The sequence below is a fragment of the Microplitis mediator genome, chromosome 8 (assembly GCF_029852145.1).
Source record: "Microplitis mediator isolate UGA2020A chromosome 8, iyMicMedi2.1, whole genome shotgun sequence".
Lineage (NCBI taxonomy): Eukaryota > Metazoa > Arthropoda > Insecta > Hymenoptera > Braconidae > Microplitis > Microplitis mediator.
This window is the reverse complement of record NC_079976.1, coordinates 22,888,315-22,906,479: the sequence shown is the minus strand read 5'-3', so window position 1 is coordinate 22,906,479 and position 18,165 is coordinate 22,888,315. Positions and strand designations below refer to the sequence as shown.

Genomic DNA, 18,165 nt, shown 5'->3' with positions numbered 1-18,165 from the left:
CGGCCTGTCAGCTGTTGGAATTTTTTATATTTTTTTTTTTAGTAAAAAATTTAATTTTTACGATAACCCAGTAATTATTATTATTAATTACTGATAATTATTTTAATTATTTAAATAAATTAGACAAAATTTTTATTTTTAAAAAGCGCGCGCTTATGCGCATGTCAGTAAAACGTTTATTTAAATAAATAATTAAACAAAAATATTTATTAGTATAAAAAAAAAGTTTATTAAATTATTAATTTATTTTTCTGTTAATTTTTTTAATTACTTTGTAATTAAATTAATTTTTGTTGTAAAAAAAAATTCAATGTTGCCAACTAAAAAAAAAATACGAGTGAATGTAGCAGACAAATAAATTTAAAATTATAAATAAAGAGGGTAAATAATTTTTAAAAATGCACTCAATTTCAAAATTTTTTAAATGTGCATTTTTTAAATTTTATTTAAAATTATTTACTCGATTTATTGATAATTTTAAATTTGACGTCTGCTACATTCACACTCATGAAATTTCATATATTTTCCAATACCGGCCTGCTGTCAGCTGTTGGAATTATTTTTATATTTTTTTTTTTTAGTAAAAAATTTAATTTTTATGATAACTTAGTAATTATTATTATTATTATTAATTACTGATAATTATTTATATAAATTATACAAAATTTTTATTTTAAAAAAGCGCGCGCTTATGCGCATGCCAGTAAAACGTTTATTTAAATAAATAATATAAAAAAAAAGTTTATTAAATTATTAATTTATTTTTCTGTTAATTTTTTTAATTAATTTGTAATTAAATTAATTTTTGTTGCAAAAAAAATTCAATGTTGCCAACTAAAAAAAAAATACGAGTGAATGTAGCAGACAAATAAATTTAAAATTATAAATAAAGAGGGTAAATAATTTTAAAAAATGCACTCAATTTCAAAATTTTTCAAACGCGCATTTTTTAAATTTTATTTAAAATTATTTACTCGATTTATTGATAATTTTAAATTTGACGTCTGCTACATTCACACTCATAAAAAAAATGATCCTGAAGTCAGCAGACAATTTGTAATTTTTTTTTTTTTTTTAAACAAATAAATTACAAAAAAAAAAAACTAAAAATATGCACTTGAGAATTCAAAAAACTCAAGTGCAATTTTTAAAAATATTTTTTTTTGAATAATTTATTGTCTTAAAAAAATTCAAAAATTATTAAATGCCGGCTAACCTGTATCATAAAAAAATTTATTTACTAAAAATTTAAATTACTGGATTTGAATGATAATTATAATTTATATTTAAATATGAAAAATAATTCATAGTAGTGATTGATGTTAAAAATAAAATATTTTTATGCATAAATAATTTATTTGTAATATATAAAAAAAATGGCAATGTGGTTATGGTTCATAAACAAAATAATTATTATTTTTAATTTTATAAAAAAGTTATTTGTTGTGACTAATAAATTAACTGACTCAAATATTTTATATCGTAGTAATAATTATTTAATTATTAACAAACCCTATGATATGGTTGTCAATAGTAATAACATTAATGTTAAGGTAAACAAATAAATTTTATATTTTTTTTTATGATACTAAAGTATGAGTGTAAATGTTGCAATGACAGTAGAGTTAGCAGACATTTGAAATTTGAATAAATTTTTTAAAATAAATAAATAATTAAAAAAATAATAACCCTGAAGTTAGCAGACAATTAAAAATTTTTGGGTTTTTTTTTTTAACAATTAAATTTGAAGAAAAAAAAAACGAAAAATATGCACATGTAGAAAATTTAAAAAACTACAGGTGCAATTTTTTCAAATTTTTTTTTTTTGTAAATTTACCGCCTAAAAGAAATCCAAAAATTATTAGACGTCGGCTAACTTCAGTATCATAAAAAAATATATTTCTAAAAAAATCCACCTGTAGAAAATTTAATAAACAATATGTGCAATTTTTCAAAATATTTTTTTTAATATTTATTTTTTTGTTAAAAAGAATTAAAATGTTGTTAAATGTCTGCTAACTTTACTGTCATAATGTTGCAGGCATAATGATACTGAATTTAGCAGACGTTTAATAATTTTTGGATTTTAAAAAAAATGATAAATTATAAAAAAAAAACATTTCAGAAAATTGCACTTGTAGTTTTTTAAATTTTCTACCTGTGCATATTTTTAGTTTAATTTTCTTGTGTCTTTAATTAGTTTAAAAAAAAATTCAATAATTTTATGACAAGTGAGCAGACATTTCAAAATTTTTTGATTTTTTTTAACAAAAAAATAAACATTAAAAAAAATATTTTGAAAAATTGCGCGTATAGTTCATGAAATTTCCGACATGTGCATTTTTTTAGAAATATTTTTTTTTCATTATTTATCAGTTAAAAAAAATTTTTTTTAATTTCAAATGTCAGCTAACTTTACTATCATAAAATTTTTAATTGTCTGCTAACTTCAAGATCACGCAGGCATAAGACAATTTTTAAATTAAATACAAAAAAATAAAAGAATTAAATTGATCAAAAAAAAAAAAAAAAAAAAAAAAAAAAAAAAAAAAAAAAAAAAATTATATTATTATTATCATTGAAATTGTATCTTCATATGTCATAGAATATGACTCCACAATTTCTTAAGCGAAATCGAAGTCATATAATATAATCGACATCATGGAAGACTGCCAAATCCCATAGTTTCGTGTACCAATTGTAGAATTTTCTAAAAGTCTTTTTTTGGTTTTTTTGTCTAAACAATTTCATTTTATTATTTAAAAATGATACTGAAGTTAGCAGACGTCTGATTATTTTTGGATTTTTTTTAGACGATAAACCATAAAAAAAAAAACATTTAAAAAAATTGCACCTGTCGTTTTTTAAATTTTCTACATGTGCATATTTTTAGGTTTTGATTTTTTATAATTGATTTGGTGAAAAACAAATCCGAAAATTACTGATTGTCTGCTAACTTCAGGATCACATTTAAAAATTTAAAAAATTGTCAGATGTCCGCCAACTTTACTGTCATTACTAAAGTTAGACATGACAGTAAAGTTATGATACTAAATTTGGCCAACGTCTACTAATTTATCGTTCAAAAAAAATTCAAAAATTAACGAGTGTGATTGTAGCAGACATCAGACAAATTTATAATTATAAATAAATAGAGTAAATAATAAAAAAAAAATTATTTATAAAAAATGATGATACTGAAGTTAGCCGACGTCCAAAAATCCAATTTTGGATTTTTTTTTAAACAATAAATTATTTAAAAAAAATATTTGAAAAAATTACACCTGTAGTTTATTAAATTTTCTACATGTGCATATTTTTATTTTTATTTTTTTTTTAAATTAAGTCGTTGAAACAAAAATTCGAAAATTTTTAACTATTTGCTAACTTCAGGATCATAAAAAATGCACTTATTAATTTTGAAATTTTTTAAATGCGCATTTTTTTAAAATTTTATTTTATTAATTATTTACTCTATTTGTTAATAATTTTAAATTTTTCTGATGTCTGCTACATTCACACTCATAAAAATGATTAATTGTCTGACAATTTTTAACACTTTGAAACTATAAATTAAAATGTTAATAAAATAAAAATAAAAAAATGCATGTTCAGAGAATTCAAAATTCAGTACATGGATTTTTTAAAAATTTTTTTATTTTAATTATTTAATTTTTTTATATGTAATTAAAAAATTGTATGTCTGCTACATTTACAATCGTGATCTTGAAGTTAGCAGACAATTAAAAATTTTGAATTTTTTTTTAAACCAATTAAAGACACAAAAAAATTTAACTAAAAATATGCACACGTAGAAAATTTAAAGAACTACAAGTGCAATTTTCTGAAATGTTTTTTTTTTATAATTTATCATTTTTTTTAAAATCCAAAAATTATTAAACGTCTGCTAAATTCAGTATCATTTACAATCATAAGTCAGACAACGTTTAATAATTTTGGATTTTTTTTTTAACGATAAATTATAAAAAAAAATCTGTCTATCGGTTGACCCTGCGGGCCAGCCCCAAAACTTCCCGCTGTTTTCGAGCTCCTCGAGCTCGGAAACATTGTTGTGGATACATTTTCGAGCTCTTCGAGCTCGAAAATACTTTAGTGTGCCATTGTTTTAAAAAAAACCGATTTTAGCATTTCTTTCTTCCACGATATCTCAGGAATGAATTGACCGATTTTGATGGTTGAGGCGGCAATCGACGTGTTTTATTGAGTTCTAGAGCTGATTAGATTTTGAAGTTGATCGTATAAGTCGTTTCTGAGAAATCAATAAAAAACTAAAATAAAAAAAAATTTTTAATTCTTATTCTTTGTATAACTTGTAAAATACATGACCGATTTACCCCAAAATCTAATCAAGGCTAAGTTTTGGTGAGCTCTTTCGATCGCCACCAAGTACGTTCAAATCGGTTCATCCGTTCCAAAGATATCGTCGGACAAAAAAAAGTTCACACACACACACACACACACACACACACACACACACACACACACACACACACACACACACACACACACACACACACACACACACACGGACGGACGTCCACCCGGGAATAGTCAGAATAGTTTCCTAGGACCTCAAAACGTCGACATCTGATGAAAACTCGATTTTCGAAAATCGGACCGAAACCAATAACTTCCCTTTTTTGAAAATTTGCAATTTTCTTAGCGGGAAGTTAAAAAAAAAATTTGAAAAAATTGCACTTGTAGTTTTTTAAATTTTCTATATGTGTATATATTTAGTTTACATTTTTTCAAATTGATTTGTTGAAAAAAAAATCTTAAAATTGTTAATTTATAAATAATAGTAAATTTTTTTTTCGAAAAACTAATAATTGATTTTTTTGTTGCAGAAAACGTTAGAAAATGAACTAAAAAAAATGTTCCCACATTTAGCGAACCCGTTATTAAAAAATGGATTTTATTTTGTACATCGTCTTGACTATCCAACAAGTGGAGTAATTTGTATAGCGTTAAATAAAAACTCAGCACGTGCTGCATCAACGGCATTTGAAAAAAGAAAAGTTAAAAAGTATTATTTAGCGTTAGTTCATGGACATATCAATGAATCTCATTTGATAATTAATAAACCAATAGGTATTTACACAAGAAAAGGCATCAGTTGCCTGCAATATTTTTGCTGAATCTATCAAACGCCTGCAATATTTTTCGTACATTATACTCTTACTGCTCAGTTGCCTGCTAAAATTTATTTTCTACGGTTCCATTGCTTACAGAAATATAAAATATGTAATTTAATTGCAGACTTCTATTGCCACTTGAAAATATTTCATGATATTCATTGATTGCTATTTAACTGCGTACCCAAGTCAATGAAATTCCTAATTGATGTTGATGAGCTTCTGGTTTATTTGCCGAGAAAATCAAGTGGGTGAGGGAAATGATCGACGTTCAAGACCGAGCACTTGAGAAAATGAACGCAGCTGATCTGAAAAATATCAGAACCACTGCAGTCTTCACAAAAGTAACTGGAAAATTCCGAGTTTTCTATTAGAAATTAGTGGCCTGGTCAGGAAATTTTCTACATCGACTTTGAGATTCAGTCCAGTATCTTATGATGGACCGGGCGAGTCATACTGTTGTGAAAATTACCGTGGGTCTGATATTTTACAGAGCAGCTGCGTTTTTTTTCTCAAGTGATCGGTCTTGAACGTCGATCATTTCCCTCACCCACTTGATTTTCTCGGCAAATAAACCAGAAGCTCATCTACAATAATTAGGAAATTCATTGACTTGGGTACGCAGTTAAATAGCAATCAATGAACATCATGAAATATTTTTAAGTGCCAATAGAAGTCTGCAATTAAATTATATATTTTATATTTACGGATGCAATAGGACTAGAAAATAAATTTTAGTAGGAAACTGAACAGTAAGTATTTGTAATGTACGAAAAAATATTGTAGGCAACTAAAAGTTCTTTAAATTACGTAATATTATTTTTCACAATCTTTAAAATTACAAGTAAAATGTATGTCAAAAACAAAATATTTTTTTTATTATCAAAATTTTAAATTTATTCCATTTAAAGATTCAGTTTTTTATTTTTTAAATAAAATTTTGAGAGAAAAAGAATGAAAATGTAGGGAAAATTTTTCTATAAAAATTATTTGACTCAAAAACTTTTTTTTTAATTATACTTAAGAAAAATTTATAAATAAACATTTCAAGTTAATTAATAACCGAAAATTTGAAATCTCAAAATAAAATGATAGATTTAAATTTGAAAATTAAAAATTAAATTAAAAACATTATTATTATTCATATTTGCGTAGGCACTAGAATTGTAGAAAATAAATTTTAGTAGGCAACTGAGCAGTAAGCATTGGAATGTTCATTTATAAATTAATTTATAATTAATATCTGATAATATTTCCAGGGCAAGATACCAGAGAAATTTTAGGTAATAAAAAAATGTGCACTATTGATGATAACTATTGTATTAAACCCCGTGATAGCTGTACATTATTACTGGTACTTGAAAGAGGATTACGAGATGGTAAGCCGGCTACTAAAATATTATTACGTCCTCACACAGGCCGTCGACATCAACTTAGAGTACATTGTTACTATATTGGGCATACTATCATTGGAGATTACACTTACAGTGACCGAAAGGATTCAAAACCTCACAGGACATTTTTACATTCTTTTAGGTCTGGTTTTTTTTCTTCAATAAATATTTTATTAAGGCCATTCTCAAACAGTGCCACCACTTTGTAAAAATTTTTAATGACTTTCTGTCATAAACGTATCAAAATTTTATCGATTGATTAAAAAAAATTGAAACCTTGATTGAAAAAAGTATGACGTAGAATCAATTTCGCCGAGATGCAAATTTAAAAAAAAATTACTTACAGTTGACATCAATAAGAAGTTAAACGAAATTTTTTATATAAATTCCAGTAAAATCTTCATGTCAATTTTTTACATTAATTATAACTTCTTTATTTATTTATTACAATCACGCCAATCGGCAATATACATTAAGGGGGGGGGTAGGGTTTTTAAATTATTAAAAAAAAATTTTTTTTTAATTTTTTTTTCTAAATGAACAATATGTCAAGAATATTGTGTACAAATTTTAAATCAATTCGAGTAAAACTAACGGAGTTACAGCGTTTCAAATGACCGGCCGGTATATCTTATTTTTATAACTGCACGACCTCCCCTACATACTCCTAGTAGAAATCAGCTGCAATTTTCTTTGTTCTTCCGAATCCCTTTCTCCGGCTGTGTGTCTTTCAAAGGATCCCTCGCAGATTTGAATCACGGTGGGAACACCGTGGAAGTGTAATCATCGTGGATCCACTGTGGTTACACGGTGGGCTTGTTCCATTTCACCACCGGGTATACACAGTGTATCCACTGTGATTACGCGGTGTATCCACCGTGATTACGCGGTGGCTTGACCACTGTGTATACACGGTGTTCCCACTGTGATTACGCGGTGTATCCACCGTGATTCCACAGTGTCTTTGTGCTATTTCACCACCGTGATTCCACGGTGTATCCACCGCGTAATCACAGTGGAAACACCGTGTATACACGGTGGTCAAGCCACCATGTAATCACGGTGGATACACCGCGTAATCACAGTGGTAAAATGGAACAAACCCACCGTGTTTCACCGTGATTCGAATCTGCGAGGGATGTAAACTGATGACTCAATATAAGTATAAAAATTCATATTCTTTGATTGATAGTTTATTTCAAATTTTCACGAATAAAAAACTTTAAATGGATTTTCCCGAATATGTTATTTTTAAAGTCCGTGAACATCATAACTCAAAATGTACTGAACCGATCCCTTTGAAAATTTAAACATTACTTCTTCACATAAATCAACAGGTAACTACGAAGAGTTTTTTTTTGTTTTTCATTTTTTTCTATTTTTTAATAACAAATTAACCGCGATTTTTTCAGCTAAAATCGCGTTTTTCACTTCCAAGTGCTGCAAAGAATCGAAAAAAAAAAAAAAAAAAAAAAAACTCTTCGTGGTTACCTCAAGAAATACATCAACTTTAAAATGCATATCAATTTTTTTTTTTCCGATGATCCGGTAACGAGTTATGATGTTTACCGCAAAGCGACTTTTTTTCGAGGCGCCTCCGGAGATTCAACGTCACCAGCTTATTAATCAATATTTTTCGTTGAAAATTTTTTCTGATATTCTTTAAAAGTTGTACAATAATATGTGATTAAGTTTAATGAAATTATATTACTCATCTCGCCGGGAAAAAATCACAAAAATATGCCTTTTTTTCGCCTTTAAAACCCTACCCCCTTAAGGAGTAGGGGTTGCTGAAGTCTTTACTGTTTCTTTGAATAAACCCTAGGGTTTTAAATTCCTTGCACGTAATTTTATCAATGTGCTTAGAGAAGGAAAGCTTATTGTCAAAAATGATCCCCAGATCTTTTATCTCTTCAATCTCTTTTTATAAAATTTATTCAACAAATTTCGTCTAACTCCCAATTGATAACAACAAAGTAATTTTTTTTTAAATTCCATATCTCGGCGAAATTGTCCTTTTTTCAATTAAGGTTTTAATTTTTTTTTTTTTAATTAATTAATAAAATTTCAATACGGTATTGACAGTTGAGTCATTGAATATTTTTAAAAAGTGGCGGGCACTGTCTGAGATACTCTTAATGTTAATAATTTGTAGATTATAAATAAAATGAGTTTTTCATATTTTTACAGATTGGCTTTGGATAATGAAATTGAAAAATTCGATGTCCGAACATCGGACCCTTTTAATAGCAACGATTATTGTAATAAATGGGTACCAACTAATTTGATATGTACTTTAAATAATAATACGTTTGATATTATTGATAAATTAATTTAATACGTCGCAGTTAAAATTTTAATTATCATAACCGCAGGTTACTATTTACTGCATGTAAATTTTATAAAGCGTTGTCTCATGCGGCCGGATCTGTTTGGACATCAGTTACACTGAAAAAAAAATATTAAATCCAAGTAATTATTTTTCTTGTTTCCATAAATACTCAGAATAAGTAATTTTTTTACTAAAATTGAAGTAATAGTTCTTATTTTAAGGAAACTATTGCGACACTTTAGTAATAAATTTCTAAAAGCATCAATTACTTGAGGCAAGCAAATATTTCGACAATTTAGTTGATACGTTCTCAAATTTTTATATGAGTGTTTCTAATTTATTCTGTTGTTTTCACTAGTACAGTAATCGCAAAAGTTCTGTATTTTATCATTTCAAGAGTTAAATCATAAAAAGAAAGTTTTTATTTTTTTTCAATATGAAGTACCATTTTAAAAAATTCTCGAAGCTCATAATTTCATCGAAAATTGAACGAGGAATTCAAAAAAAATAGTTTCATATTTTTATCATTATCGTAACATGGTTTAAAATTAAAATTAATAAAATAATCTCGTTTTTTTTCGGGTTCTTATGAACAGATATTGCTGATATTTTTTGTTCAAATAAAATATTTGAACAAAGTACAGTTGGGCCTCGTTGTAAGATTATTGGCTGTTTTTTTTTTAAACCAGGTATCGATAGTTTGAGAGAGAAACTAATGATCTTATAACGAAGTCCTGCTCTAATCACTAGAGTCGGGATTTTTGCTTTGATTTAAAAATAACAATTAATAATTGATGTCAAATTTTTGATATTGCGGCGGAATTGTTGGTCGTATAAAAAAATTTTTTAGACAAAAGTTGTAGGAAATTTAATTTTATGAAAAAAATGTCTCTTATAATTTTTTTATAGAACTAATAAAAAATCCGTAATTTCAAAATTAAGATTTTTGTAATTATCAAAAATTTGAATCACTCATTATTAATCTTAGTTTTGGAATTGCGGTGAAAATATTGGTCGTATAAAAAAAATTTTCAAATAAAAGTTGTTCAAAATTTAGTTTTATAAAAAAAATATCTCTTATAATTTTTTCATAGGACTGATAAGAAAGCCGTAATTTCAAAATTATGATTTTTATAATTATCAAAAATTTGAATCACTCATTATTAATCCTAATTTTGGAATTGCGGTAAAAATATTGGTCGTATAAAAAAAATTTTCAAATAAAAGTTGTTCAAAATTTAGTTTTATAAAAAAAATATGTCTTATAATTTTTTCATAGGACTAATAAGAAAGCCGTAATTTCAAAATTATGATTTTCATAATTATCAAAAATTTGAATCACTCATTATTAATCCTAATTTTGGAATTGCGGTGAAAATATTGGTCGTATAAAAAAATTATAAGAAACATTTTTTTTCGAAAATTAAATTTCCTACAACTTTTGTTTCAAAACTTTTTTCATAAAACCAATATTTTCGCCGTAATACCAAACATTCTAACCATTCATTCAAAAATAAGGCAAAAATCTTGTCCGTAGTAATTACTTTACTTGATTAAAGAAAATAATTGCTTGGCTCTATGTAAGTCTCGAAAATATACATTTTGTTCTCTCAGTGTACTTAGACCCATTGCATCCCGTCGTGACCTCACTAGGGCAGACACTTTTTGGTTCCATTTGCTCGAACTTTTTATCAGCGGTTTTTTATAATTACGGGTTGCAATTTTTTGAATTCGCTTCCACTTTAACTTACGTCAGCGGAGTCGTAAAATGAATTTAGAAGCAAATGCAGTTTGCATCTGATAGTCAGAAAATTTTTAATTATGTATGTGCGTGAATGAGTGTTTATAATTCGTCTGAAAAAAATTGTAATTTTTACTCAACAATAATTTATGAATTACTTTTATTTTTGGTAACAGGAAGCAGCAGCTCCACAATCTTATAAATAAATAAATAATTATTTTAATAAAAATATTTTACAATTGACCACTTTATTTATTTATAAATTTGAATACTTGCTCATCACTAATCTGTTGTTTCTTTGGAATTTATAGAGTAACGTTAAACTTAATAATTAATACTTATTTCTTAGAATAATATTCGCATTTTAAATTATTTTTAATAAATAAGAAATGAACCATAAGATTTAATTTTTAGGATTCATTTAAAATTAAGAAACTTTTTATATAAGAAATTTTTGAATTTTATAATTTTTCTATGTAATTTCATCTAAACCATAGACTCCTTCGTTATTGACACAAAAAGTTAAAGTTTTTCTGTCTAAATACGGAGATTCTCTGGTATGTATGTGCCGTTGATCGTTAAATTTACAAAAACAGAATGAATTTGTTACTTGACAAGCCCAAATAATACCAAGAGCTGGTGTTCCATTATTGCAAACTCGATCAGTAATCAAATTATCATCGATTGCTGCTGTTAATTGATTGATGCAAATGATACAGATATTATTCTTTGAATAATTATGTAAAGCTCTGCCAATACTACGCAGACTTTTCGCGCGATCTTTCAAATTAAGAGTTTCATATTCAACACGATATGGTGCAGCTATCGAATCAATTACGATCAATCCTATTTCTTCTCTTGTTAGCATGACTGGTATTTTATGTACTATGCAACTCTCCAAATCATCCTGGAAAATATTTTTTAAATTTAGATTCAGTAATTAATCTTGATTTTTATTTTCACGAATAAAAATATTTAAAATAAAAATTATTTAAAGTTTTCCTGCAAATTCAAAAAAAATTAATTGAATTTAACAACTGAATTCTAAATAAAAAAAAAAATATCAATCAAAAATATTAAATATAAATATAATTATAAATTAAATTGTTTGTATACTTTATTTTTACAGTACTGAAAATTTCCAAGTGATAAATGTCATAAAAACCAAATCCCTGATTAAGAAAAGTGATTAGAAAAGATTTAAAAAAAAATTTGAATGATTTTCAATCTTTTCAAATTTTCAATAAATATTCAAAAGTATTTGAAGCGATTTTTTTTTTATTTATTTATTTAAATTACAATCTGTTATTACATAACAATAAATAATTTTTATGATGTGTGTGTAGGACAGGTATTAGTAGACAGTATCCACTATTTTACTGAAAACGATTTTTGAGGTCAGTTGGCTTAAATCTTTTTCGTCTTCTGTTTATCGCGTTGTTGAGTAGTTCTGTTGCTATCGGGTTGGGGTGATTTTGTAAATTTTAAGCGACTAAAAAAATTTTTTTATGATAAAAACTATTTGGAAGTTTTAAAAAAAATTAAGTACTTTTGAATTGTTATAAATCTCTCCAGGAATCAAAATTTTACTATTATTTAGCGATAAGAAAAAATTTTGAAGTATTTATAAACGTTAATGATTTCAAATTGTTCAAAATATTGCTATAGAATGAGATCCATCTATTACTTAGTGATTTAAATGTATTTGGAAGTATTCAAAATGATTGACTATTTTTGAATATCTCAAAATCTTGATGAGTCGAAATTTCTTTATTATTTAGCCATTAAAAAAATTTGAAAATTTCAATATTTTTGAATTCTGAATCTCCGTTAAAAATTGAATTCCATTACTAAGTGAAAAATATTTGAGGGTATTTAAAAAAATTTTTTATTTTCGAATCGTCCCAAATCTTTCAACAATCAGAAAATTCGACTATTATTTAGAGATTAAAAATTATTGTCAAGTATTTTAAAAATTGAATAACTTGAAATCTTCTCAAATTATTGAAAAACGGGTGAATTGGAATTTTTCAAAAGGATTTAATGTTTAAAAATTAGGAGGATTAAAAGTTTCCCGGGTCAAAAAATTGGACAGTTTTAAAATAAATGATAAATTCAAATAATTTTTCTTCAATTTAAGTTTATAAATCGTATTTATTTTATATACTAAATTAATAGTAAACAAATCATAATTAATTCAGTAACTTAATATATTTTTGCACGACTCATAATGCGAAGCATTAGGGAGTGCTTTACGATCGAAAATTTTTTTTCGCCTCCTTTCTACAACTATTTCTGTTATTATCGTCTTATTAGTGAACAGAAACATCTCAAATGATGTACCAATTTACAGACAATGTAATAAATATTATTTCTGCACTTTTCAAAAACAAATTCAGTGCAATAGAAACGAGAAAATCATTAAAATAAACTAAAAAATTTTCCCGTCAAGCAGTAAAAAAATTTTGTAGCTTGAAAACACAATATCTCGAAAAAGAATCCATAATTTAACTCCATTTTTTTTTTAAATGACCCGTTTTGCCCTAGAAGGATTTGCTTTCGAAAATGGCTATCTAACTTTGTGTTATGCAATTATAATTAATGAAAAAATTAAATCGGATTTTCTTTAATTTTAGCCTAAATATGTGTGGACATTCCCAGTGTGCCTGCGCCATACTTCTAACCAATTCATTTGGCGCGGGTATTTCGAACATAAAAATATAAAAAATTGAGATTAGACGAATAAATAAATAAATAGATAAAAATAATAAATAAACAAGTAAAAAAAATAAATAAAAATAGAAAAAAAAAACGTAAAATTATTCACAGATCGTACGGCGAAAAATTTCGGAATTTTTTACGTTTAAAATTTATTACCTATTTTTTTTTTTTATTATTTTTATATAAATAAATAACATTTATACTTCAAATTTTATTTATTTTATTTTGCCTGCGACATTACCCTTACGGAATATTTTAATGTTTACGATCGAATAAGCATTATGAGTCGTGCACTTTTGGATTTTCCAAACTTCTTTATAAATATTGCCCGTAAATAAAAATATCACAAGTCCATGATTTAATCTAGTTTTGTCCTTGTACATTTTCAGAACTAAAATTTTTTAAAGTTCAAGAATTAATCTAGTTCTGTCTGCCCGTAATGCAATTGTTTTTTAAAACAACAGATCAAAAAACAGCTTAAAATTTTTATAAATGATCAGAAACAGCTCAAATAGTTCAATTAGACTAAAATCAGATCAAATATTTCGACACGGGTTATGGAACAATTAAAAAGTATTAAAAACTTTCTTTTTTAATTCGTTCCAAATCGCTTTTCTTAAGCAGGAATTACCCACAAGTCAATTAATTTTAAACAATATTAATTTTAGAACTGGTAGTTATTTTAAAAACCTGACTTTTAATTGATTTTTTTTTTTTTGTGTAATTAGATCTTAAATACTTGAAATCTCACATCAAGACTTCAATAAACTCGCGGTTATCAAAAACTAATTAAGATTTAAAAAAAAAAAGTTATTACTGCACTTGAAAAATTTTTTAAATTTAAAACACAACAAATCGATATTCATGTAAAGTTAATAAATTTTATTAAATTTCCATGACAATTATCCTTGAAAATCGAAAAAAAATCCTAACAGAGAAAATAAATACTTGAATACTTACTACTGTTGATATATGTTCAATAAATACTTTATTTCCATTAATGTTATACTTTTTAGCAATTGGTGACATTTGTAATAACTGTTGGAAACGTCTAGATGGAAATTTAGCTTCTGTACAAATATAAATAACACCTGCAATAAAATTAAAATCATAATTTATTGTTTTTTTATTTTTTCATGATTTATATTATTAAGAGAATAAGGAAAATTTTGTTCCCGCCATATCTATATGATAGAATTATTTAATGTTATTTAAATTGGTATCATTAGAATCCCTGATTAAAAGAAACGATTCAAAACGATTCGAATAATAAAAATTCTAATAAGCGATTTAAAAGTATTTGAAACGATTCAAAATTGAGAAATCTAATACTCGTAAATCTACTTTAACAGTTAGATTGCATTTAAAACGATTAGAAAAATCTAATTGAATAGAATCGTTTTGAATCGACAAATAATAATTATCAATTGTCGATTCAAATCTATTTAAAACAATTTAAAAAATTGAATCGTTTCAAATTGTTTTAAATCGCCGTGGCGAGCCAGAAATTTAACTATTATTTGTCGATTCAAAAGTATTTGAAAAATTAAATTGTTTTCAATCTTTTTTAATTGTTTTTTATACGTCGATTCAAAATTATTCATTTTTTTTTCCTTTTCGAAAACGATGTCGATTAAGTCAATTTAAAAGTATTCAAAAATATTAAAAAAAAATTTTTTTGAATCGTTTCTTTTAATCAGGGAAAGGTCTTGACTTGAATTTGTGCCTTTTCATACTTTAAACTCTTTTTAATTGCCAAGTATTGAAATAAATAGATTTATCTATATCATTCGAATTACATTTAAATTACGCGGGAAAAAAGACGATCGTATTTATTTCCGTATGAGAAAACCATATACTGTCGATAATATATAAAAAAATATATGGTAAATAACTGAACATATATGGCGGCAAAATTATTAATATTGATTAATATATGATTTATCATATATAATAATTTATACGTTTGATATTATAATAATCCATATCATTTATAATATATGTGATTATATACATGTGATATTGTATCAAAAATTATATGTCCGCTTTATATATTAATTTATAACGTAAAATATATGTTTCATCTTATAAATTAATTTATAATTTCAATATTATTATAATCCATATAATTTATAATATATGTAATTGTATACATATGACATTACATCTCAAATTATATTCTCGTTTTATATATAAACTTATAATTTCAATATTATAATAATTTCGATATTATTATACATAAATAATTTAAAAAATACACTCATACCAAAAATTAAAGGAAAAAAAAAATTTTAGAAATTTTTTAGTGATTTTTGCAAGACTGTAACTTCATGAAAAATAATCGTATCGAGATTTAAAAAAAAGCATTTTATAGCTTGAAATCACTAGTTTTATATCTGTGCAAATATATATAAAAATATATCTATATAAATATATATTTACATTCATCTATACAAATATATGTGAACATATATTTATATAATTATATATTTACATGTATAAATATTATATGTCAGTCATATAATTAAATCATATATCTTTATATAACTTAAAGTATAGTATAAAATATTATAAGCAATGTTTATAAGTTAGCATGTAAAAAAAATATATTACCGATATATATGTTGCAAATTATAAAATCATATAATATTTCGGCAAAATTTTGTATATGGCTCCATATATGACTTCTTATAATTCCATATAATTTATCATATCTTTTGAATTATACTGAAGCTCATATATTGCTTTTTCATACGGGTTTTCTTTAAATAAATTAATACTTTAATTATTCTGTCACTAAATGTGACTGAATGTCACTGAATTTATCGCTATATTATTTATATCGCGTCACTTATTCCAAAATGACAGATTTTTCTACTCCCTTTTGGTTTTAGGAAACTTCTCAAAGCCAAAAAAGTGTGCAGAGAAAAAAAAAGGATTCATTGACACAAAAAATCTTTACTCGCCTAAAGAAAATTTTGACTTACCCCAATAAATTTTTTGCATTGTGAATTGAAAACAAAAATTTATTTAGAACTAGAAAAAATTAGTCGGTGCAAGGAATTATTTCTTGACCAAAAAAATCTTTTCTCTCCAAGACAATTTTTGAATTTAATTTATAATGCATTAAATTTCTTGGTGCAAATTAAAATTTTTCGCGGCAAGAAATCTTTTTTTTCTGCGTATTCTATAAATTTAGTTGTGATATTTGGGCAGTCACGTAGTGGCTGCAGGTTGCTCGTAAAAATTAATAAGTAATTTTAAAATTCTTATAAATAAAATAAAATATTTACCAGTTTGATGACCACTTGAAGTCGGTATTTGTGATGTTAAACATAATTGCAAAGCTAATTGTGTTTTTCCAGAACCAGCAATCCCATAAAACTGTGTAATTCCTCGTTTCGAAATACCACCGCGTAATAAATTATCAATTATCTTACAGCCAGTGGTTAAAAAATTATCATTTAAATTTTTTGACAATTTATAGGCCGTTTTAAAATTTGACATTTTGAATAATTTATTTATTTGTTCATCTAAAACTTTTTCGGTGATGGTCTGAATTTAAATATTTTACAATTTTTATCATTTTTAAATTTCAAATCACAACTTAAAATTACCGCTAAAATTTTTCAGATGAAATTCATTAACTTATGAAGTAAAATTTATTTTAAATTCTTTTTTAATTTTTTTTTTATTTATTTTGTTGTAAAGTTAAAAAAATAGCATATATTTAATTGTTATTATGATGTTATTTAATGAGAATTGATTATAAAAAAACAAAAACAATTGTTAGTAAAGTGGTTATGTTTTTGTTTTTATTCTGTACAGTCTGTTGCCACAAATATTTATTTTTTTCGAGTAGTCGAGTCGCAGCGATCGTGTCACGTCCAAAGTAACCGTCATGTGGCGCTAGAGTAATTATTTGAAATAGGCGCGAATATTCAAATTTAAAGTCGATTCTTTAATATTTTTTAATCTACAATAAAACGATACACGGAGAGAAATTTATGGTAACAATTACAATATTTTATGGTAATGGTTCCCATAATTATGGGTATGGTTCCTATATGGTATCGGAATAGTTCCTATGGAATTATGGTAATCGTTACTATGGAACTATGGTAACGATTACCATAATATTATAGTAATGATAACTACAATATATCCCTGATTAAAAAAGTGAATTGAAAAGTATTGAAAATTATCTCAATTCTTTTCAATCCCTTGGCGGTTTTGGAAAGTATTGAATGGAATTGAAATTTCGATCGTTTGAATACTTTTGAATTCCAAAGTGGAATTCGAAAGTATTGAAAAGAATTCAATCTTTCATCATTTCAATTTAGGTATTGAGAAGGATTCGGAAAGATTCAAAAATTTCAATTCATTTCAATCTTTTTCAATCCCACTCATGACCCGAAATGTGAAATTATTTAGGTATTGAGAAGGATTCAGAAAGATTCAAAATTTTCAATTCATTTCAATCTTTTTCAATCCCACTCATGACCCGAAATGTGAAATTATTTAGGTATTGAGAAGGATTCAGAAAGATTCAAAATTTTCAATTCATTTCAATCTTTTTCAATCCCACACTTGATCCAAAATATCGGACTATTTAGGTATTGAGAAGGATTTAGAAAGATTCAAAAATTTCAATTCATTTCAATCTTTTTCAATCCCACACTTGATCGAAATATCGGATTATTTAGGTATTGAGAAGGATTCAGAAAGATTCAAAAATTTCAATTCATTTCAATCTTTTTCAATCCCACTCATGACCCGAAATGTGAAATTATTTAGGTATTGAGAAGGATTCAGAAAGAT

General features: G+C 25.4%; 2 protein-coding genes across 3 annotated transcripts; one reads left to right on the top strand and one right to left on the bottom strand.

The window, feature by feature from the left end:
* Nucleotides 1-1,375: 1,375 nt before the first annotated feature.
* LOC130672840 (RNA pseudouridylate synthase domain-containing protein 1-like) lies at nt 1,376-9,228 on the top strand. Its single transcript, XM_057477600.1, has 4 exons — nt 1,376-1,553; nt 4,869-5,112; nt 6,416-6,692; nt 8,741-9,228. The coding sequence occupies exons 1-4, from the start codon at nt 1,377-1,379 to the stop codon at nt 8,886-8,888; spliced, it is 846 nt and encodes a 281-aa protein (XP_057333583.1). The 5' UTR covers nt 1,376; the 3' UTR covers nt 8,889-9,228.
* Nucleotides 9,229-10,848: 1,620 nt separating this feature from the next.
* LOC130672862 (DNA repair protein XRCC3) lies at nt 10,849-17,146 on the bottom strand. 2 transcript variants are annotated; one of them, XM_057477629.1, is made up of 4 exons: nt 16,962-17,146; nt 16,638-16,877; nt 14,305-14,435; nt 10,849-11,530 (listed from the first exon to the last, which is right to left on the bottom strand). In XM_057477629.1, the coding sequence occupies exons 2-4, from the start codon at nt 16,849-16,851 to the stop codon at nt 11,096-11,098; spliced, it is 780 nt and encodes a 259-aa protein (XP_057333612.1). In that variant the 5' UTR covers nt 16,852-16,877; nt 16,962-17,146; the 3' UTR covers nt 10,849-11,095. The 2 variants fall into 2 exon arrangements, with proteins under 2 accessions (XP_057333612.1, XP_057333611.1); XM_057477628.1 differs by having other exon boundaries at nt 16,638-17,146.
* Between the last annotated feature and the right edge of the window lie 1,019 nt (nt 17,147-18,165).